This window comes from Thamnophis sirtalis, unplaced genomic scaffold (genome assembly GCF_051295495.1).
Source record: "Thamnophis sirtalis isolate CommonGarterSnake01/CBP01778 unplaced genomic scaffold, rThaSir2_p1.2 scaffold_1, whole genome shotgun sequence".
NCBI lineage: Eukaryota > Metazoa > Chordata > Lepidosauria > Squamata > Natricidae > Thamnophis > Thamnophis sirtalis.
In genome coordinates this window covers 47,097,654-47,121,461 of record NW_028261381.1, presented here as the reverse complement: position 1 = coordinate 47,121,461, position 23,808 = coordinate 47,097,654, and the positions used below count along the sequence as shown (strand labels likewise).

Below are 23,808 nucleotides of genomic sequence, written 5' to 3'. Positions count from 1 at the left end.
TAGTAAATTCAGATTGCTTATAGGAAGATTGAAGGTTAAAGTTCTCCCAGACTGTCTGAAAGGATTGAAAAGGACTTGCTTATTACAATGAAGCCATATCAATCACCTCCTTTAGTCTTTGAAAGGATTGGAGGCCAAGAAGTAATCCCTCACTGTTCATACATTTTACAGTATAGGGAATTGCCCCATGGCTTGTTGCTGCACTGTTATGGAGTGTTGGTGAAAGTTCAATTATTATAGATAAGATGCTTGTTCACCATATTATTTTGAACTCACAACTAACCCAGAGCTGCCACTTCTATTTTTTGTGTGGAGAGTGCCTTATGCATGGGCAAAGTGGCGTCTTTTATTAAACTAAAAGGAAGCTGCAAAATCTTTTTGTTCTCTCTGTTTACGTATTACAGGAGGTATGGGTTCAGCAAGCAAGGAAAAATTGAGAAGGTAAGATTGTTTCTTTCTTGATAAACACACTGTACACAGCCCCTCAACTAGACTCCTGAATTTTATTGTAACGTATCTGGCACCAGTTTAGTGTTAAACTTTAGTTGACTAGATTCTTATGTATAGGTTTGAATAAATTTTCTATGCTAACTGATGGTTGTCTGACAGAATTATGTCTTTAAATGTTTAAACCCATCCTGTGTTTGACTCAGCAAACCATGAATTTAGAATCATGTGTGAACCAAACTGTGCTTGTTTGGATTCAGCATTATTTCTTTAATGAATTTAGGCTGTATGTTGATGGCTTTTTTTGTCTTGTGAGTTTTGTCTTGTGATTCCATCCATTTTTAATTTTAATCATACAAACATCCTTTCCTTTGTAATAGCCTGAAGACAAGAAAGTTGTACTGCCAGCTGGGCTTGCATCATCAGGAAAAAATGATGCTTATACTGAGGATGACTTTCAAGCTGCTGAAGAGGTACCCATAATTGATATTTCTTGACTAAAATCCTTGGGATCTTATTCAGAAGCTAACTTTCTGATGCTGCCCCCTCTTTTTTTTTTAAATCAGCTTCGCATCAAAACATTGATGACTGAGATGGCTGCAATGGGGACAGAAAAGGTAAATTTAGAGTCTTAAGAAAGAAGTTATTTATTTGCTTTTAATGCTTATTATTTAATTGCATTTGGCAGTTTAAGAGGGAGACACAAGTGCAAATATTTTTGAAAATGGATGTTTTATCAAATTTCTTATTTAAATGTTCTAACTATGAGCTGAAATTAAGCAAAGAACTGTAACCTTTTAGAAAAAAATAGTATGCATGTACCATTTTTCAGTTGCCTTTTGCATCTAATAAGCCAGTTCGATAGCATTAGTTCATAAATAGCATAAATTTGGAATACTGCGGCTTTCCACTATATACAATTTGATTGCAACTCTTGAAGTAGAATTAACTGGGTGGGACAACCTGAGCCATTAAACTACAGTATAAATTGAAACAAGGAAAAAAGTAGGAGGCTCAAGGAAAAATATTCCCCATTAAAGGTTTTTTCCACTATCAACTGTTTGTGCAGCTTGTAAAGACATGGTGGTGTTCAATTTAAAGGAGTAGAAACAAAGATTGTATTTTACCCAGAAATCCTCTCAGTCTTTCAAGGGTTTCATATTATTGCTATTTTTTATTTGCTCTTTTGCCAAAAAGTCCATTTATTTAAAACATTTATATAGCTACCCATCTTTCAATCAATTCTGGGCAGCTCCCAATCCAAAAGTAAAATATACAGTATAAAATCATATTAAAATTATAAAACTCAACCGATTAAAACATTAGAAACAATAAAAACCTGGTACCAAATTTGTTGTAATATGCTTCTCCTAGCATTTGAGAGAAAAGCTGGATCTTCAAAGCCTTAGGGAAGTCTAAACGCCATTCTTAGGAAGGCCATTCTTAAGAACTCCTTAAGTAAATACCAAATACAGGTAGACCTCGAGTTACAACAGTTCACTTAATGACCATTTAAAGTTACAACGGCACTGAAAAAAGTGACTTATGACTATTTTTTCACATTTATGACAGTTTTAACATATCTATGGCCATGGGATCAAAATTTGGATGCTTAGTAAATTACTCATATTTATGACCGTTGCAGTGTCCCTAGGTCATGTCATCCCTTTTTGCAACATTCTAACAAGCAAAGTCAGTGGGGAAACCAGATTCACTTAACAATCGTATTAAGTGCTAAGTGAATTTAATTTAACAATTGATTCACTTAATAAATGTGGCAAAAAGGTTGCAAAGCGGAGTAAAACTCACTTAATATATTTCTCACTTAGCAACATAAATTTTGGGTTCAACTGTGATCGTAAGTTGAGAACTACCTGTACCCAGTTATGAATTGGAGAGAGAGAGAGAGAGTCACTGCCTATGGGATAACCTTGCAACCAAACAGACATGATTCTAAAAGGAAAAAGTGGGATGGGAAGGAAAAAGGAAAAAACACAATGGAACTGGAGCATCGGTGGAAACCATTAAGTTCCTTGAAACAGTTTTCATTGTATCCCTGATCTTCATGGAGGTATGCATTTCTATGCCTTAAACCAACTTGAGCTATGCTTTCAGGGCAGATTGACTGCAAGCACCGTAGGCCAGATAGTTGGACTTCAGTCTGATGAAATCAAGCAGATTGTATCAGAATATGCTGAAAAGGTAGGAAATTCTCATTTTTAAACAAACTTTGATCTAAGGCTGTTTTGTTTTCAACTTCCTATATGTCAACTTTTTTTTTTAAAAAAAAAACTTCTACCCATTATGGGGTGAGCCAGTGCTAATTTTGAATTTTATTTGCAGAAAAGTATACCACCACACAAAGGGAAAGTCTCAAAACCCAATATATAATTTATTGCCAACATTTAGTTGAGTTGGAAATAATACAGAATGAAGCAGTAATACCAAAAGTAATGCATTAAAATTCTAAAAAAATTGGACCACATGCCTTGGTCCCAATTCCTATCCATGCTCATTTTCTTGTTTTCTATAGGACTTAAGTCTTAAGAAAGAACACATATGTTCATAGCTCAGTCTTTCTGTAACTATCTTGAGAAACTGGACTTGATCAACATAAGGATTGTAGTTACTATTATTAAATATTGCAACGCATGTTGATTAAGAAGGTGACCATATCAAACAGTATACATCTGCCCTTTTGTAGAGACCTGTGCATAAACTGCAGCCAAAAAACTGTACTTCAGAAGCTGGAAAAACCTTAAGTGACAACTTTCTTCTCTGTTCTTTTTTTACATCCCTCCTCGTCCCATCCTACCCCACATCCAGCAATCAGAACTTTCTTCCGAAGAACGCCCAGAGAGACTTGGAGCTGCCCAGCAGCATAAAAGGAAGGTGGCGTCCTTAAACAAACAGATTTTACAGAAAACCAAACACTTGGATGAGGTATGTTTTGACAAGCTTCTTCCCTATCTTTCATGAATCATTCAGATACACAACTTAAAAACTTATCAAATTTGTGATCAGTTAATTTCTTTTTGCTGTTTTTTTCTTCTCTGATAAATAGTTGAAGACTAAATGTGCTGCTCTACAGGCAGGATGTGATGAGGCTAAAAAGACGCTAAATGAGGTAAACTTTTTTTCCTCCATCCCTTCTTCCTGCTGTCTTTTCTCAGGCCTACTTAGAAATTGCAGAAAACAAATGGAGCTATTTAAAATGGTGTGCATACACACCAGTAATTCACAGGAGCAAGAGGCACTTGAAGTAGGATAGGTTTCATTGTTGCTTTTTAGTGAAATGCTGAAACCTTTCCATGGGGTAACTCTGTCAGTTATCCAGATGTATTGCATTGCTTCCATAAAATGCAATTGTTATTTGCGACAAAAGAATTGTTGGCAATTATTCCCCACCAAGATTGTTGGTTTTACAGTCTTGATGAACACATTTTTAATAATAATAATAATAATAATAATAATAATAATAATAATAATAATACAATGAAATGATGAAACATCTTCCTGTCCCAGATACATGGAAGGTAATAAAAATGCCAATTCAAATCTAAACATCTGGCTGACTGTGTCACAAATAATAATAATAATAATAATAATAATAATAATAATAATAATAATAATAATAATAATAATAATGTGCCAGAGGTTTACATTTGAGTACAGCAAAAACCACTGGGAACATCAGGTTGAGAAGGTTCTAGAGAATGAAAAAGTCAAGATCTTGTGGGATTTCAGAATTCAGACTGACAGGCACTTGGCCTACAACACACCTGACATAACAATAGTTGAAAAGAAAAAAATATGGTTCATTGACATTGCTGTACCTGGTGATGCGCGAATTGAAGATAAGCAGCAAGAAAAAAATTACAAAGTACCAGGACTTGCAAATTGAAGTTGAACGACTGTGGAAAAAGAAATCGAGTGTTGTCCCGATTGTTAATTGGGTACATGTATGCCTAATTATGGACAAAACAAATCGAGATGAATTCAAGTTATATTTTATTTGATGTAGGATATCTTAGTCTGAGAAACTGAATCAGATGTTCAAAGGATTCAGTCACCACTGGAAATATTGAATAGATTAGTGAAATCAGCATACTTCACCATTCTTAGATTTCTGCAGAAATAAGTGTTATATCTGCTTCATGTGTCCTGTTTTCTAAATTTCAAAGAATGTAGCAATTGTGCTCAGACAAAAAAATTATGCTGAGTGTAATACGTTTAGTCATGTGATCTACCACTGTTTATTGAGGGAAAACAATTATGCTTTTAGAAATCATGCTTGTTATACAATGAAAACATTGCCAGATGTTGCCAAGAGTTCATAACAGAGACAGATAAAATCTTAGAGGGTGTTTCTTGCTGATTAGATTTATTTCTTTTAACCATCTTTTGATCCACAAAATGTTTACACCATCTGTTATAAATTCTGATTTCATAGGTTAAATCATATAGTGAAAAATTAGATAAGGAGTTGGCAACTTTGGAAGTGGTGGAATCCCAAGCAGATGCAAAGTACGTGCTACATCTATTCCCCTTTTGCTTTATTCCTTTCATACTGGTGTACTTTATTGTTTATTTTGCCCCCCACAAATATTTCATAGCACAGCATTTATGTCAGAAGCACCAAAATTCTTCTTAGTTAAAAGGATTAGCTGGTGATATCACTGTTGTCTGGGGGATGCCCAATTGTGGGGCCTTTGCTCCAGCTCCAGCAGGAGTTGGAGCGAGAGATGGGAGCTCAACTCTGCTCCATGGGAGCATTTGGGTCTCAAATGTGAGCTTGCTAATCTACCCAATGTCCTAACCACGTGACCACTGTGCTTCTTATATTTGATAGCAAATAGAATCTTACATTAAGTAACATTTACTCATTCTTACTCATACATGCAGCAAGCATTGGCATTTAGAAAGAATCAGAAAGTTTGGCAGTGGCTGGATACAAAATACTGCGGACTAATTTATTTTTAAAGTGTTATTGCTTTAAATCACATACTTGTTTTTCTCCCTGGAATTAAATGGGTTACAGTTTAATTCTAATTTACCAAGAGTTAGGGCATTAGTTTTGCTAGAGTGTAAATGAGTTTAAAAATTCTTTTTCAAAAGGGCTCTTTATATATATATATATTTAAGAAGTAGAACTTGTGAATAACAATGTCATGTTGAACCCTATGGATTAGGAATGGGATGTCACTTACAGTAAGTTCATATGCGAGTAAAGGCAGGTGAGCAAATACTTTTGGCAATATAGTCTACATCAAAACAAATTATAGACCAAAATATTTTACAAATGTTCTCACTGAAACTTTTAATCCCTATTTTTACAGTATACAATAATTTTTGAAAGAATACCATACAATCAACACAATGCAAGTGCATTTTAGTTTTACTTGCTTGAACAGAAATGTTAAGCATATTCTTTTTAGGAACTTCAGTTTGAATCTATTGTATTTATAAAAGAAGTCTAATAGGTAAAGTTCAGACAGAAATGCAGTACGTTCAACTGAAGTTCCTATTCTTTTTTTTTTCTTCCAAAATTAACGTTTTAGAAATATTTTATGTAGGGTGAAATGTAACTGCTGGTAGTAATTTAGATGGTTGATTTTCACAAAGTTTTGTTTTATTAAGCCTATTTTCCAACTTTTATTCTGTAGCATTGGCTAGGCAGGGGTGTCAAACTCGTGGCCAGCTGCACCACACGCTGGCCATGCCCCTGTTTTAGCAAAGTGGGGAAAAAGTCGTGATACGTCATGTGATGACAATGTGACAATGCAAGATTGACACCCCTGAGCTAGAGTGCTTCAGATAATTGGGGAACACATTTTTTCTTCAACCACTGCTTACACTTGCCTGGAAGAGATGTTCTAAATCCTCAAGTTTAATTCATTACACATTATTATCCTAGTGTATTACAGAAACTCCGAGCGCTGGTGGCAATGAATGAGAATCTTAAAGGTCAAGAACAAGAATTTAAAGCACATTGTAGAGTAAGTTTAAGAAAGTTATTTAGATATATTTCTGTTGCTGTTTGTGTAATGCTGTATAAGAAGCTCTTTTAAGATATGTGTTACATATGTTGATTTTGCAGCATGGTATAGGAAAATGATTGGCCACCTGTGATCAAACCATGCTATATAGGTAGGATACGCAGGAACGAGAGACTATAAATTTGCAAAGGCTTTGGAATCCTGATTGTTTCACAATACTAAAAGCAACATGATTTAAAAAAAAAAGCTAAATTAAGCCACTGGAATTAAGAAAGTTAAAATAATGAGGAGTTGACTTTTTATTTGAAAAGATGGCTCTGTGTTCTTTAGATGAGACTTATTTCCATCTAACAGTTGATTGTGGAGCTTGGTAAATAGCAAAGTTGAACTGAATAGTCTTGCCTTATCATTTGCTAATTTAGATTAGCCAAGTTAAATGTCAGTTAAATATCAGTATTAGTGTTACATAGCTAGTGTTCTAGTGGTCTTTGTCCAATTGTGTGTACAGGCAACTTCAGGTAAATCTGGTCAGTGTAAACTTAGTTGGATTGACTTGTGCAGATATATGCTTTCTAATTCCCAGAATTCTTAACGAAGAGAATTTTCTAATTACATTACTAGGCTGAATGGATCATTCATTTAACCTGGTATAAGGTTGCTTCCTTTATTACTATGTCTGTAGTTGTAGGCTGCAATTAAGGTTTTCATGAGTTATTAATGTTACGTAGAGGCTAAAACAGCACCTTGTTAAGAGAAATTGGGGGCATAATTTTTTGCTGTGCAGATGGCATGCATTTTATTCTGAAAAGGCATTAGGATAAAAGTAGGACTCAAAATAAGAGAAATGAAATGTCCTATGAATTTTCAGATCCAGTATCTTAATGCCTTTTAGGATAACAGTTATAGATTGCTAGAGAATTGTTTTTCCCGAATTCATTTAAATGCCCTAAAATGTTGTGGCTTCATAATCTCCTTTGATTTTTTTTAAATGAAAGTTGCTTTGCAGGTACATCTTTCAACTATTTTTTCTTGTAATCTTGATGGTGGATGCATTTTTAATCAATATAGGTATACTAACATTTTCAAGCCAGCGTGCATCTTTTATTTTCCGCTGCAAGAAATATTTCAGGAAAAAAAATCTGCGTCTCTCCCCCCCCCCCGCCCCAAGTGTGCAACTGTCAACAGTAGAGCATCCTATTAAGTTTGTAAAAGAAGTTCTATCTTAAAATAAAATTAAATCATTGTTATTTAAGATAACAAATTAATTTTTAAATAAAATTAAAACATTGTCTCTAGTCCAGGGCTGTGAAACTTGCGTCCTGTGGGGCAGATGCATCACACGATGGCCACGCTCACGCCCATTTAGCAAAGGAGGGAAAAATGTCACGATATATCACAGGATGACTCCATGATGATGCAAGCTTGACATCCCTGCTCTAGTCCATGTGTATCTTAACTGAATTTGAACACAATATGTGTTCTTGATTATTCAGTTCTTGGCTTCTTTTTTCATAACTTTTCATAACACATACTTGTGTTTGGAGATGAACTATTTCTACTTTTATTATTGTTTAAGGAAGAGATGGCACGCCTCCAACAAAACATTGAAAATTTGAAAGCAGAAGCAGCTGAAAGTGGAGAGGAAAGGGTAAACAGCAAGTATTGGAAATTTCTATACTTTGCTTCTTTGATAATTATCTTTAATTGAGAAAACCCTTGCAATTATCTGCTAGTTCTGGTTAGAAACTGACATGGGTTTGTTTGTTTTTTGCCAATCTCTAGCTGGCAGGTCCTAGATCTATATGATGACGTTTACCTATAATCACTTTCAGATTAATACACTTCTTGATTTAATGTTTGTCCTGTCTCATCCATTGAATAAGAAAGCTGTTTCTTATTCAAAACCCGGTAGTTGAATACATGGTAGATAATGCTTAGATGACACTTAACTCTTTTCTTTTTAATATTTCTTTATTGAAGGCATTTTTTTTTTACAAAAATGGATAGTGATCGTGTGATTTAATGTGAACCAAAATATGTCTCTGTGAAATTATAATGGTAATAAAAGTTTGTAAAATGTATATAAAATTAAATCAAAAATTAATTTTGTATGAATGCTATGTAGTGATGTAATGGTCACAACATTTCATACATATTGTCATCCCACATTATTTATTGAAGCTATAAAATGACATTAATATTAAAATGCATTTAACATTAAAGTATTTAAAAAATCAGAAATATTAAAAATGAAGAAATGTATATAAATCTACAAGAAAAATAAAGATCATTAGCAAATTAAAAATAATAGCTTAGAAAACGAATGAATGAATGATGTCATTCTGAAAGAGAGTCTCTTTTAAAGTAAGCAGAGTCTGAAATACTTCAGTCCATTCATGGATAATCTATGTTATTATGAATGGGGAGAAAACATACCAAGAAGCTGAAACACTGAGAGCTAATCAAAGGATACTAGATGGTCTAAATTGGTCAGGAGAGAGCAACAGAGCCTGGAAAATTCAAACTGATTAATGAATCAGGGGCAGGAAAGTTTTCACCTCTTTCAGGTGAGTTTCTAAAAGGGGGAAGAGCTTCATTGACCAAGTTTCATTGTTCCTTTGGTCTTAGACCTTTAATATCTATCTGGTTTTCTACTTTGGCTTCTGTCAAGTAGGAAACATGCCCCAACCTGAACAAGAGTTTTTAAATCAAAATATATTAACTTTTTTGGGGGCAAAGGGAGGGTTAGGTATAAATTAGGACTGTATCATGTGTGGATGCTTGTTAGAAGAAGCTCCAGAATCCGTTAAAAGTTATTTTTTCTTTCTCTCATTACCTTTAACTCTCAGTTACTCCTTAATTTACACCATTAACCATTTGTATCCTCTTCTGAAATCAGTAACCTCTTTCTGACAAGTAGCAGGAATGAGGTATTTCATTTGGTATAGAACTAAATGATGAATACAGGCACCATATTTTTCGGATTATAAGATGTACCGGTGTATAAGGAACACCAAGATTTCAAAGGTAAGTAAGAAAAAAAAGTGTTTGTCCTCCCTGGCCCTCAGGAGCACTCTGCAGGCTTCAGCAGAGCTGGGGGAAGGCAAATGCGGGCTGTTTTTCACCAAAACGGGGACATTTTCCCCTTCCCCCAGCCCTGCTGAAGCCTGCAGAGTGCTTCTGGGGTGTGGGGAAAGGGAAAAACACCCCCATTTTGGTGAAAAATGGCCCGTTTTTCACCAAAATGGAGGCATTTTTCCCTTTTCCCAATCCTGCTGAAGAGTGCTTCTGGGGATGTGGAGGAAGGCAAAAACGCCCCTGTTTTTGGCCCGTTTTTCACAAAAATTGGATCCGGGGGTGGGGCTTCGGGAGGCAAAAAATGGCTGCATTCGGTGTATAAGCCACACCAACATTTCCACGCTCTTTTGGGGGGGAGGTGAAAGGTGCATCTTTTACTCCAAAGAATACGGTAGTTCTCAAGTTATGATTAGAATTGAGCCCAAATTTATGTTAAGTAAAACATTTAAGTGAGATTTGCACTATTTTACGATCTTTCTTGACACTGTTGTTAAGTGAATCACCACAGTTGCCAGTAACAAGTTGATAAGTGAATCTGGCTATCCCATTGACTTTGCTTGTCAGCTGATCCCATGATCGCAGGATGTTGCAATCATCATAAATATGAACCAAGCATCTGAATTTTGATCATGTAACCATAGGGATGCTGCAACGGTTTGTAAATGTGAAAAACAGTCATAAACCATTTTTTTTCAGCACCATTGTAACTTTGAATGATTCCTAAATGGGCTGTTGTAAGTCGAGGACTACCTGTATTGTTGTACACTGTTCTGCTCCTCATTGGTTTCAATAGATCTTAATTCAGCTCACATGAATATGGATATTTTTATGTCTTGAATATTAGGAACCTACTAAAATTATAGACCAACAATACAAAATGGAGAAAGAGAAACTGCAGAAGATCAGACTTCTTCTGGTAAGTTAGCGGGGGTGGGGGGGGTGGGGGGGAGGAATTTAATAAATTTCTTCCCATTTTTCCATCATGTTCAACATAATTTCTGGTTAATGTATGAATGTTAATTTCTTAAAATGAATGTTTCAAAATGTAAACATCATTTCATGTAACTATTTTTTTAAAAGCTATTTCAACAAAGATTTGTCCCAGGGAAGTAACTGCACTGTAGCACAATCGATTCTGTTACCAAGTTCTTTTGGAAGGTTGCTCCATTTTTAAAAGCTACCTAGTTTTTATTTTTTGTTTTAATTCCCTTCAGGCCCGCCGAAATAGGGAAATAGCTATTTTGCAACGTAAGATTGATGAGGTGCCCAGCAGAGCTGAGTTGACACAGTACCAGAAGAGATTTATTGAACTGTATGGTCAAGGTATGTGTATCTCTCACTGCTAAATAGCATGAACTTATAGAGCATGACAACGCACCTCGCTAATAGTAGCTCTGTTAGTTTCCTTTGGATAGTTACTTCCTATGCCTCTCCTCTCGGGTACTTTAAAAATTGCCTGCAGGTTGAAGATTTGATACTTCTGTGACTTTGAGGGTGGGTAGGTAAAAGATAATAAGCATGTATTTCAGCAGATGGCAGCATCTAAATCAACCTTGGCTGATCTCAGAAGCTATGTATGTTTGGCCTTTGTTAGGATTTTGATGGGATTCCCTCCTCGGAATTCCAGAGCTGTAGACTAGATGGTGGTGATTAATACTTTTGAGTCAGTTACCTTCTGAGAGAAGTCCCTGCAATTTTCTTGGCAATATATTTGGAAGTCTGCCTTACCTGCTTTTTGTGCTGAGAGAGTGACCGGTTCAAAGTCACCCAGCGGGACTGGAACTCTCAATCTCCTGGTTTCCACCTTGGGGCCTTAAATCTCTACTGCCCACCAAACTGGTTCTCTGTACCGCAAGATTAGGAAGTTAAAAACAATAACCAACCATTGAAAACAATAACCAAGCAGTGTCTATAACGCTGCCAAGAAAACCAAATTAATGCAGGATTGCGCATCCAGAAGTTTGTTTTATTGGGAGGTTCACTTATTTCTATTAACTCCAAAAATTAATAAAATTAATTTATAACGCTATTTATAAAGGTTGGGTAATAAATGGCAGACGGGTTAGGTTTTTTTAGAGTTCTGAAGTTGTTTAAAGTCTATTTACATTTGAAAAGTCCTTTGGATAAATACTAATGTTAAGAGCATTAAAACATGGCATCTGCTTCCCAACAGATGCATTTGACAGAGCTATCTCTTGCTGCAGGTAGTAGATGAATTATAAAACTGGGAAATTAAGTGGGGAGCACAACTGTTTATCCTTTTCTGGATTCTTTTCTTCCAGAAGTGTAGGTATTTACATATCTTTGCTTACAACCATAAGGTCTAGGAACTTTTTAAGACATTAGCTCATGTTCCATGTAGACCAGTGTATTCTGAAATTGAATGTAGTTTGTGTCTCTCAGGTTTTTTTAAACGGAAGTTGCATATTTGGTTTGGAGATGAGATTGACAGTATATGTCTGTGTGTTATGCTTTGTGAAAGCAGAATTTACTCTGTATATGGAATGTGACCAATACTAAAGTTATCCTGGTAGAAAATGCCATTATCTCTGCACTGAATGGGTTCTTCCCATCACTGGTGTGGTACTCCCAGCCTGATGTTTTGCCAGTCTGCAATTGTAGTTTGGCATTTGTCATTACTTATCCTTAAAAACTACTTTAAATTAAAAAAATACATCAGCTTTCCTCAAAAGCTGGCAGTGAATTAAACATTGTGTGTGTGTGTGTGTGTGTGTGTGTACACATACATATAGACACGGAAGTAAAGAATGTGGTAAAATAGAACCACATATCAAGCAGTAAGAGGCAGTAAAAATATAATAGAGCAGATTGATCTGTTTGGTCCATTTGTGTGTGCATAGCCATGCATGCATATGATGGATCAGCAGGCACATCAGAATAATATATGAGTTTTACCATTATGCCTTTTCAGGCTCTCCAGTACCATTAATAGCCTGTAGAGTGTTTTGTGTCAGATTCTGCCTTATTTCTTTCCAGAACAGATATATTTTTTTTCTTGGTTGTGCTTAATGTAGTGAATGGATGATTTAGGAGAATTCTACCTTTTGCCTGCCTGATAGATGCTTAAACGAGCATTACAAATCATTTAGAATAACCCTTTTTCCTTTACTAGCTGAAGTTCTGTCACTTCCAATAAATTTATGTGAGCTACAATTCACAGAATGTTGATTTTATGTTAAGATCTATTGCCTGGTGTTTTTAGACTGGCTGATTGCTTGCCAGCTTAGTCTTTTCTTTCTTTTTATTTTATTTTATTCACAACGTTAAAATACAGACTCCAAGAAAGAAAGAAAATACAATAACAGAGCCAAACAAGCACCCACCTCTCCTATCTATCTATCTATCTATCTATCTATCTATCTATCTATCTATCTATCTATCTATCTATCTATCTATCTATCTATCTATCTATCTATCCATCCATCCATCCATCCATCCATCCATCCATCCATCCATCCATCCATCCATCCATCCATCCATCCATCCATCCATCCATCCATCCATCCATATGCATGCATAGTAAACAGATTCAGCCAACCTCTTGGTCACTTCTTATCTTTTGATAACCTCTTGAAAATTTAAAAGACACTTGACCCAAAATAAATTAGGGCTAGGTATTTGAGGTTCCATTATATCGATCATGGGTGGTTTTCATAACAGAAAACAGTTCCAGTCGTAGTCTGATGCTTAGTCCCAAATTGGGGTATTATAATTGTATTTTTTAACATTTTTAGATGGTTGAAAATACTTGATTTTACTAGCGGGTTTGTTTAGTAATTTGATGACTGTAGTATGAACTGCCTGTAAAGTTTAAATGCAATAATTTCAAATGAGCTATTTAAGATTGGGGAAATTGCAGAATCCATGGTGTAGACTAGCATTCCCTTTCAGGTTTGGTGGCATTGGGGTGGGGGAAAGGGATGGTTTTGTGTGAGGGGCAGGCATGTGTGCATGCACATACAGTTTCATTTGTGTGAGTGGGGTTGCAAGTGGGCTGCGAATGCACTGCCTGCCACTCATGTGCAAATAGACCACAGCCCGGTAGTGGGCCACGGGCCACAGGTTAGGGACACCTGGTGTAGATTAAGGATGCAATTTAGTAATTCGCTGTTTTGGAAACAGAACTATGTAGGAACAATTCCATCAAAAATGGATGCACTTCTTAACATAGGCACCCAGAGGAATGTCTGCTGAAATCCATAACCCATACAGTTACTCACTTAAATGAAATGGTTTTATTAGATCTCTTTCTGAGCATTTAAGTATAGAAAGGGTGCTACTTTAATGGTATATAAAAATATGAAGAGAGCAATAGTGATCTGTGAAAAGAAAACATCCTGAATGCATAAACATTCTTTTAGCATAATGGATCAAACCACTATAAAGGCAAATACAAACTTTCAATCCTGATAATCATCATTTGGCATAAGGAAAGAACTAGACTACTGAAAAATATATCTGTGCACACACATTGAGATAACATTGGATTCACTGATGGCAGCTTAGTGAGGATTTCCTTTGAACAAATGTGCTAGATATCTGGATTGTGACATATTCTGAGACAGTTAGATATAGCATGCCTTGCCTTGCTACATCACATCTCAACTACTATAATATAGATAGTCCTCAACTTATGATCATTTGCTTAACAACCATTCAAAGTTACAGCAGACCCCCTCAAAAGGTTTTTTTTTTTTGCAGTGTCCTGCAATCACATGATAGAGATTTGCAATAAGTCTGGCATTTACTTCCACTTTCCAGCAGAAAGAAAAGGCCATAATGAACAATGGATTCACCTAATATTCTCATTGTTCGGTTAACAACCACTGCATTGGCGTAACAACAGCTGGATTTGGCCAGACATGATTTTTTCAAACCACTTTACGATTGTCATGTCTTACAACCATAATTGCCAGGTTCAATCACAGTTGTAAACCAGGGACTACTTGTAGGAGACTATCCTTAAAAGGTATATACTGGCTTGGGAATTCTGGGATTTGAAGACCACCTATCTTAAAATTGTCAAAGTAAGAACCCCTGATCTAGACATTTAAGTCTTAAATGATTTGGGAGCTAGTTCACTGTTCATTTTATTCTGTATTTTGAAATTATTTTCCTTGTGTTTTAATTTTTGTTTCAGCATCTTTGAATATTTGTTGGAGTAGGAAGATGGCCTTTAAACTAAATAATATACAATCAGTTGTGGTCTGCTACATTTTTAACTTGTTTTTCTGAATTCTTGATTTTCCGCAGTATCAGCAACGCACAAAGAAACAAAGCAGTTTTTTACCCTCTACAACACACTGGATGATAAAAAAGTGTATTTGGAAAAAGAGGTAAATAAAATTTGCAGTAATTTGGGAAAACACAAAGCCTATTTTTGAGCTTGATAATATCATGAAATAATTCAGCTGCTTCAAATCCTACATCTGCTTATTTAGCACTAAAATACACTTTATGCTTGCTTATTAAAAAATTATATTGGGGTACACTTCGAATTTGTAAAGCAAACAACCCTTTGCCTTAAAATATTGTTAATGTTGTAGATATAAAGATAGGTTCAGCAGTGACTGATGTCCACGGAATGTGAGAATTTTCCACAGTCACTTTCTGTGGTTAACTCACAGTGGCCAACTCACCACAACCAATTCACCACAGTGTAATTTGGCCATTTTCTATGGGAAAATTCAACAATTTTATTTAATTCAACAACTGTCTAACATGTAAAAACAGCCCAGGTTCAAATCTCAATAAGGGTATGGTTAGCTGATGAGAGCTAAATAGCTTGAAATAGATATATACTAGTCTCCTTTATTTATTTATCAGCATAAATGTAACACAAAAATGGTTTCCTGCCTAGAAGGCTCCTAGGGTGGAATTGAAAGCCAAAAGGGAAGCAGTATGCTCCCTCCCATATTTGGGCATAAATATCTGTGCTTGCTTGAACAGTGGTATATTTGTAAATACAATAAATATTTGGATATTTTAGACTGCGGTAATCTAAATTTCCTGCCAGCACACATTTTATATAGTGCTGGAAATGTGATAGCATATAGTATTTGCATTTAATATACCAAGGTAAACACAAACTGGTTCATAGATAAATATTCTTACCACAATGATTGCAAGTACATGTTCATGTGCCAGTAATCATGTAATCAATACTCTATTGTATAATATACAATCATACTGTATATAAATTGCTTTTTAACAAGTCTATTGCTTGAATGACTTTAAATGTTAATGTTGTAGATATAAAGATAGGTTCAGCAGTGACTGATGTCCACGGAATGTGAGAATTTTCCACAGTCACTTTCTGTGGTTAACTCACAGTGGCCAACTCACCACAACCAATTCACCACAGTGTAATTTGGCCATTTTCTATGGGAAAATTCAACAATTTTATTTAATTCAACAACTGTCTAACATGTAAAAACAGCCCAGGTTCAAATCTCAATAAGGGTATGGTTAGCTGATGAGAGCTAAATAGCTTGAAATAGATATATACTAGTCTCCTTTATTTATTTATCAGCATAAATGTAACACAAAAATGGTTTCCTGCCTAGAAGGCTCCTAGGGTGGAATTGAAAGCCAAAAGGGAAGCAGTATGCTCCCTCCCATATTTGGGCATATTGAGTGCTTTGACATAACACTTACTTATTTCTTTGGCACAGCTGATAAGGGAGGAAAGCTTGTGGCTTAGTGGCTAATACAACTGCCTAACATGTAAAAACAGCCCAGGTTCAAATCCCAGTAAGGGTATGGCTAGCTGATAACAGCTAAATAGTTTGAAATAGATCTATACTAGTCTCTCTTTATTTATTTATCAGCACAAATGCAACACATATTTGTGCTTATGTTGTGTTTATTTAAATATCTGTGCTTGCTTGAACAGTGGTATATTTGTAAATACAATAAATATTTGGATATTTTAGACTGCGGTAATCTAAATTTCCTGCCAGCACACATTTTATATAGTGCTGGAAATGTGATAGCATATAGTATTTGCATTTAATATACCAAGGTAAACACAAACTGGTTCATAGATAAATATTCTTACCACAATGATTGCAAGTACATGTTCATGTGCCAGTAATCATGTAATCAATACTCTATTGTATAATATACAATCATACTGTATATAAATTGCTTTTTAACAAGTCTATTGCTTGAATGACTTTAAAAAACTTTTTACTTGGAAAACTTTATATTTTGGCTTTTTCAGGTTAATTTGCTTAATTCCGTTCATGATAACTTCCAGCAGTAAGTAGACTGATGCCATTCCCTCCCGCTCCTTTGTGCTAAGCATAGTTTCATGACTTCTTGTGTTCAATTTCAATTTAAGAAACATTGTTAAAGCCTTTACATATACATTACAGTGTATCATGAATTATAAAACTCTACCAAATAGCTATAGTTGCTAGTGCAAAATATATACTCCTGCTACTTTTTCTCTGAATTTTTAAACAGTGTAGAGCAGTGATGTCAAACTTGCAGCATCACGTTGTCATCATGTGGCATATTCTGACTCCCCCCCCTTCATTAAAATGGGGGTGAGCGTGGTCAGCGCATGGCACATCTGGCCCATGGGCCAGGAGTTTGACATTCCTGGTGTAGAGAATCAGTTTGGTATAGTGGCTAACTAGTGGCTAATTAGTACTGGCCTAGAAACCAGGAAACTGTGCATTCAATTCCCTTTTAAGCACATAAAGGCAGCTGGGTGACCTTGGACCAGTCACACTCTCAGCCCATCCTACTTCACAGGGTTGTTCTTATGGGGAAAATAGAGGGAGGAGTATGAGGTATGTTTGCCATTTTGAGTTATTTATAAAGTAATCAAGGTAAAGAAAAACTCTAATAAATAAACAATAAATATGCTATTTGTTGTGTTTCAGGGAGAAATAGAAAATGGTCCTCTTAAGTATTTGGTTTTTTGTTCTTGACTCCTGGCAACTTGCAATCTCCCAGTTTCTATCCTGGTGCCTTAAACACTATTCCAAACTGACTTTCATGTATTTGTTGTACTTTAGCAATATTCTTCTCAATCAAACTTATTTACTTAGGGCACATAAGTAAAATTGTTTGTCCTCAGGCAGCATGGCTGGAACTAATAACAGTGTCAGTTTTGTACATCATCCAAGAAACCATAAAAGGTTGGTTTGCAGCTATACCACTTTAAGAAACGAGTCCCTAGGCATGTTTTCAGCTAAACCATAATTGGTCGTGGTTGTATTTGCAAACACACAGAGACTTTTGTTGCAAACAGAAATATTTCAGGGGGGTTCCTGAGAGTGTTTGCCAGCCAGATTGTCTTGTTTTAGCAAGAGCTCTTTATCCTCATTGAACATGATTTGGAACACTTGTTAAAAGGATGTATGTGTGTCTCAAACTTAAATCATAATGAGTGCCACATGAGAACTACTTCCATTAACTGGAAGGTTGCCACACTAAAGCTTTCCTCTTATTCCTAAATTGATACAAAGGACTTTGACAAGTGAAAAATAAAGAGAATGAAAAGTATCACAGCATGCTGTTAATCATACCTTTATTAAATTAACAACAACAACAACAAAACCCTCCTTTTCTCCAGTGTGCTGAGTAGAGAATCCAAGGAATGGGTGTTAACTCTGCTTCTCTGCCCAGAGATCATGTTTGTCATCTTTTTACTCACGCCTCCCTTGCCTGGTGGCCTCCCAGTTTCGACTCAGTCTTCGCTTAGTAACAAAATCCCTCCTTTTCTGTGAAATAGAAAATTGCCATCTGGTTGACCCCTCTCAGCCCTAGGCAAAGGCAAAGCACTTTTGAAAATATTGCCAAGAAAACGTCAGGCAGTTGCCAGAAATCAATACAATACAATAGCAGAGTTGGAAGAGACCTTGGAGGTCTTCTAGTCCAACCCCATGCCTAGGCAGGAAACCCTATACCATTCCAGACAAATAGCTATCCAACATCTTCTTAAAGACTTCCAGTGTTGAGGCATTCACAACTTCTGGAGGCAAGCTGTTCCACTGATTAATTGTTCTAACTGTTGGGAAATTTATCCTCAGTTCTAAGTTGCTTCTCTCCTTGATTAGTTTCCACCCATTGCTTCTTGTTCTACCCTCGGATGCCTTGGAGAATAGTTTGACTCCCTCTTCTTTGTGGCAACCCTTGGCACACTGCTATCATGTCTCCCCTAGTCCTTCTTTTCATTAAACTAGAAATACCCAGTTCCTGCAACCTTTCTTCATATGTTTTAGTCTCCAGTCCCCTAATCATCTTTGTTGCTCTTCTCTGTACTCTTTCTAGAGTCTCCACATCTTTTCTACATCATAGAGACCAAAACTGAATGCAGTATTCCAAGTGTGGGCTTACCAAGGCATTATAAAGTGGTATTAACACTTCACGTGATCTTGATTCTATCCCTCTGTTTATGTAGCCTAGAACTGTGTTGGCTTTTTTGGCAGCTGCTGCACACTGCTGGCTCATATTTAAATGGTTGTCCACTAGGACTCCAAGATCCCTCTCACAGTTACTACTGTTGAGCAAGGTACTACCTATACTGTACCTGTGCATTTCGTTTTTCTTGCCTAAATGTAGAACCTTACTCTTTTCACCATTGAATTTCATTTTATTAGATACTGCCCAATGTTCAAGTTTGTCAAGATCCTTCTGTATCTTAAGCCTGTCTTCTGGAGTGTTGGCTATTCCTGCCAGCTTGGTGTCATCTGCAAAGTTGATGAGTTCCCCATTTATTCCCTCCTCCAAATTATTGATGAAGATGTTGAGCAGTAAAGGGGCTAAAACAGAGCCTTGGGATACTCCACTGCATACTTCCCTCCATGAAGATGCAGTTCCATTGAGGACTACACGTTGAGTGCTGTTGGTCAGCCAGTTATGAATCCATCTGGTGGTGATGCTGTCCAACCCACATTCTTCTACTTTATCTAGTAGTAGGCTATGGTCTACCTTATCAAATGCCTTACTGAAGTCCAAGTAAACTATATCAATGGCATTCTTCTGGTCCACTAATTTTGTCACATTGTCAAAGAATGCAATAAGATTAGTCTGGCATGATCTGTTTTTGACAAACCCATGTTGGCTTTTGGCTATTACTTTGTTTACTTCTAGATGTTCAAGTCAAGATGGATGGATGGATGGATGGCAGGCAGGCAGGCAGGCAGGCAGGCAGGCAGGCAGGCAGGAAGGAAGGAAGGAAGGAAGGAAGGAAGGAAGGAAGGAAGGAAGGAAATGTAGGAAAAGTATCAGGCTGCCCAAATCCTGCCTTTTTCTTTTTCTGGTCTCTTCTTGATTGGAGTTATAGTTTTGTCCCTTGGTTTCTTTTCTGTTCCTTCTCTTTGCTGGGCAGAGAATTCTTGCTTGCTTTTTGCCTTTTCCAGCCCTTGCCTATGACAGGGAGTAGTACGGAGGGATGGCCGGACTCCTCCTCTTCAACTACCTCTCCTCATGGCAGCCCTAATCTCCTATCTTTCCTTCCTGACCAAACTTCATTTCCTCCTCGTCTTTACCTAAAGGCATTACCTGCCACAGAGTCTGAGAACAGGAGCTATTTGCCGTGAGCAGCTTTGAGGTTATCACTTGCGAGACCACTTAACCATAATCTCCTAGGCTGGAAAAGCCATTGGATGGGACTGTGGCAAGTTATGGGAACCAGACCACTCCTTACCCTGTTGTGCATCTTGGATATCTAGTTCAGTGCTTTTGCGTAGGTATCACTTAGGTGGTATCTCAGGGTCTACAAAGCATTCTGGACGGCTACAATGAGGTTACATATGGCCATGGACTTTAGGTTTGAGAGCCTTAAACTTTCAGTTCTGCTTTTCATAGATGCAGGGTACAATTTCCAAATAATTTTTAATGAAGTAAAGTCTACATCTTCCTTCTCATTATAGGGTGGTTTATTATCATAATCTTATGATAACCCCACTGAGTATATAAAGACCCAGTTTGGTATAGTGGTTAAGGCATCAAGCTAGAAACCAGGAGACCACGATTCTAATTTCACCTTAGGCACAGAGCTGAGTGATCTTGGGCCAGTCACTCAGTCTCAGCCCTAGGAAGCAAACAAAGGCAAATCACTACTGAAAACTTTGGAGAGAAAACTGCAGGGACATGTCAAATGCAGGAAAATAAGACTACATAAAAAGAGTAGAATGAACACCTACACCTACACGTATATGTATGCTATCCTCCTTTAACTGTAGATTGCTGTAGAAAAATAAAGTGGGCAAAAAATCTCCTTTTTCACTTTTCCATTCTCAGTCTTCGTGTCTGCCATCTAAAACATTTTCTTTTCCTTTCAGAGCCATGGCTTCCCCTAGTGCTCGAGACCAATTCCTGCGACAAATGGAACAGATTGTAGAAGGAATTAAACAGAATCGAATGAAGGTTAGATAGCCTTTTCTAGATATTTGATATGTGTGCATGTTTCCTTTTTCAAATGTCAGTAGAATTCCTTGCTGGTATCCTTTCGCTTCCTCTAATTATGAGCATAGCTCAATGTGCTACAGAAAATTGCAACAAACATTTTCAGAGAAGCACATTTCAACTGAAGGGTTAAGAGCTGTTCAGCCACTGAAAATTTTGCCTTGATTGGGGTATCTGAGGCTGGATAGGTCAAAACCTTTACACTGAAGTATGGCAATTCATCTTGGCAAAGGAATTGTAGGGGTTTTTCTTGGATGAGATAAGAGAGTTGTTCAATATACTGCCTGCACCTTATATTATTTGAACGTGATCCCTTGCTGTAAATTAACAAACTGGATGATATTGCAAAGCATTTAGTTTTACTTAATCAGTTTTGACTGTTGTAGTTCAAAGCAGCCAGTGCTTGAATCAAATATGATCTGCTCTGCTTTGTTCTGGCTAAACTTCATTTGATCCATTGTGGATTCGGGTAGGACAGAAACTAACTGTGAGAGAAGAGTAAAAGTCTCTTTGATCTAGATTTTTATATGAATATGGATTGTGAAAATGGAGGCTCAAGAGTTTTTCTAAGTTCTATTTTTTTAAGCAGAAGGAGCAAGGAAAGATACAACACAGGTAAAAGAGTTAGGGTATTGAGGAGCTTATAGAACTTTATTATATGATCTTTCAGGGTCTGCCTGTTTTCCGCATTTCCCTTTTTAAAGATTTACAGATTAAGATGCTGTAGAACGTAGTTTTTCGGGAGGAGGGAGGGTGGAGAAAAATCTGGAAGTTTTTATTTCTTTTGATAGGTAGGTAGGTAGATTTGGTGTAGTTACTGTGTATTGAATAGTGTTGCATAGTCTCATTTGTCTTTTTTCTTTTTCCTTACAACAGTTGGAGAGAAAAAAACAAGAAAACAAAATGAGAAGGGACCAGTTAAATGATGAATATTTGGAACTGCTAGAGAAGCAGAGACTTTACTTCAAAACAGTCAAAGAATTTAAAGAGGTAAAAGAGGGGTGGTGGTTATGGAACTGGTATAATTTATATTTTCTCTACTAGAGTTCTGAGCAACTTGCCACTCCGGATACTGTACTGGGGTTTTAGAAAGGAAAGAACAATCAGCAAAATGTGACAGCTATATAATAGACAATGCACAACCAAACTTTATTCAGAGAGTTCAGGTCATTCCTTAAACCAGGTTTCAATGATATTCACAATGATTATGCTATGTGAAGGATCAGAAATTACTTTTGATGTTGGTTTACATATCATAGCTTGATAATGTTTTAAAATAGGGTTGCTTTTCAACAAAGTTTTTTTGATAATCACCATATATTCTTTTATCATCTAATGTCACATAAAGCAGCTTATGAAATCACTGAATTTAATTTTGGTAGTTAAAAGCTGAAAGCAGTATGTGGGATTGTTATGTTCATGCATTATGACAGACCAGAACTTAGAATATTATTTGTTTGATTGATTGATTAATTTCTATAGCTAGACATCTCAACAAGTGACTTTTGTGCGGTTTTGTTCCTAATCACAGGAGTCCCCAACCTGTGGGTCACAGCATAATGCCAGGCAGGACTAGCCTTGTTTATCCTAGATGTCTCTTTTAAATTTTGAAGCACCCACCTGTCTCTTTTGCATCAACAGGAATGCCGTAAAAATGAAATGCTTTTGTCGAAGCTGAAGGCCAGGGGTCCCTGAAGAACTTCAGGCAGAAATTTTTTGTTTTGCTGTGATCAAGTTCATTATTTCTTAAACATTTTTCAGTATTATTCAAAAATGTTATCTGATTTTATCTTTGCACTAGTTAAAATTTCAGTTGCAATATGCACATCATGTTTGAAGCAGAGAATAAATCAGTAATATGTAAAATAAAACCTTCTAACTTCTTTGGCCAACTTATCATATTGAACTTGGATTTACAGTGCTCTGTTTTGCCCTCTTGTGTGCATAAGAAGCAAAACTGAACCTGGACATAATCCACATGGAAAGTAATGATCAAAAAGGAATATGAAAGTCCAAGCATCTGTTACCATATATGCATATATGTTTCCTTCATAAAGTGGTAGTCTGGTCCCTTTTTGAGTCTGTGAGTCTCAAGCAAGAACAATTTTACTTAGCCCAAATTATAGCATTCAACTTTCATTCAGTTGACATGTGCAATAAATATCCTGAATCCAAAATGCCCTATAAGTAAGTAGAGGGCACTTTTGGTGTTATACTGGGGAAATGATGAGGTCCTACTGTGGGGGAATCATTTGCACCTTCAGACACACACATATGTACACATCCTCACTGTGCAATTAGGATTTAATATTCCTATATTGTCATCTGCCTTTCAACATTGGAATTTTGTTTTAAACAGTGTCCATCGATAATAACGGAAACTGGTTTTGGACAATACAAGTTATTTGAAGATGGGAAATTGTTTTGATCAACTTGTTTCAATAGGGAAGGGAAGTCAAAAGATAGGGAATAGGGAGGAAGGATTTTGGCACATATTCTACCCCCAAGTCTGGTTTCCTTTTGTCTGTCTTCCGTATTTCATCTGTGTTTCAACCCATCTGACTTAAATTCTGTGCAATGCTTCTTGTAGCATTGTGGAAAGTCATATAACCGTGAAGTTGCTTTTGAAAGCTGGCAAGGATCTTAAGATTTTTAAAATGTATTTATTTACTAAGCAAATGTATATTACTGCTCATCTACTGGGAAGAATTCTGGGCAATGGGGAAAAAAAGTTCAAACTGCATTTACAGTACTATAGGCAAAACATTCTACCACAGTCTGTATTAGCTGTATTCTTCAGTGAGAAAACTAATAAAAATGAAGTCTCATTCAAATT

The 23,808-nt window shown here is 36.4% G+C and overlaps 1 protein-coding gene across 1 annotated transcript in view; it reads left to right on the top strand.

Annotated features, from left to right (window-relative positions):
* CCDC93 (CCC complex scaffolding subunit CCDC93) overlaps positions 1 to 23,808 on the top strand; it is a 41,579-nt gene extending 17,771 nt beyond the window's left edge. The window contains exons 8-23 of the mRNA XM_014056550.2: positions 405 to 441; positions 828 to 920; positions 1,014 to 1,064; positions 2,563 to 2,649; positions 3,274 to 3,390; positions 3,512 to 3,574; positions 4,901 to 4,974; positions 6,365 to 6,446; positions 8,023 to 8,094; positions 10,369 to 10,440; positions 10,739 to 10,847; positions 14,799 to 14,881; positions 16,771 to 16,808; positions 20,849 to 20,933; positions 21,849 to 21,962; positions 22,614 to 23,808. Of these exons, the coding sequence (XP_013912025.1) occupies positions 405 to 441; positions 828 to 920; positions 1,014 to 1,064; positions 2,563 to 2,649; positions 3,274 to 3,390; positions 3,512 to 3,574; positions 4,901 to 4,974; positions 6,365 to 6,446; positions 8,023 to 8,094; positions 10,369 to 10,440; positions 10,739 to 10,847; positions 14,799 to 14,881; positions 16,771 to 16,808; positions 20,849 to 20,933; positions 21,849 to 21,962; positions 22,614 to 22,667 (1,231 nt within the window). The 3' untranslated portion in view covers positions 22,668 to 23,808. The remainder of the gene's footprint in view (positions 1 to 404; positions 442 to 827; positions 921 to 1,013; positions 1,065 to 2,562; positions 2,650 to 3,273; positions 3,391 to 3,511; positions 3,575 to 4,900; positions 4,975 to 6,364; positions 6,447 to 8,022; positions 8,095 to 10,368; positions 10,441 to 10,738; positions 10,848 to 14,798; positions 14,882 to 16,770; positions 16,809 to 20,848; positions 20,934 to 21,848; positions 21,963 to 22,613) is intronic.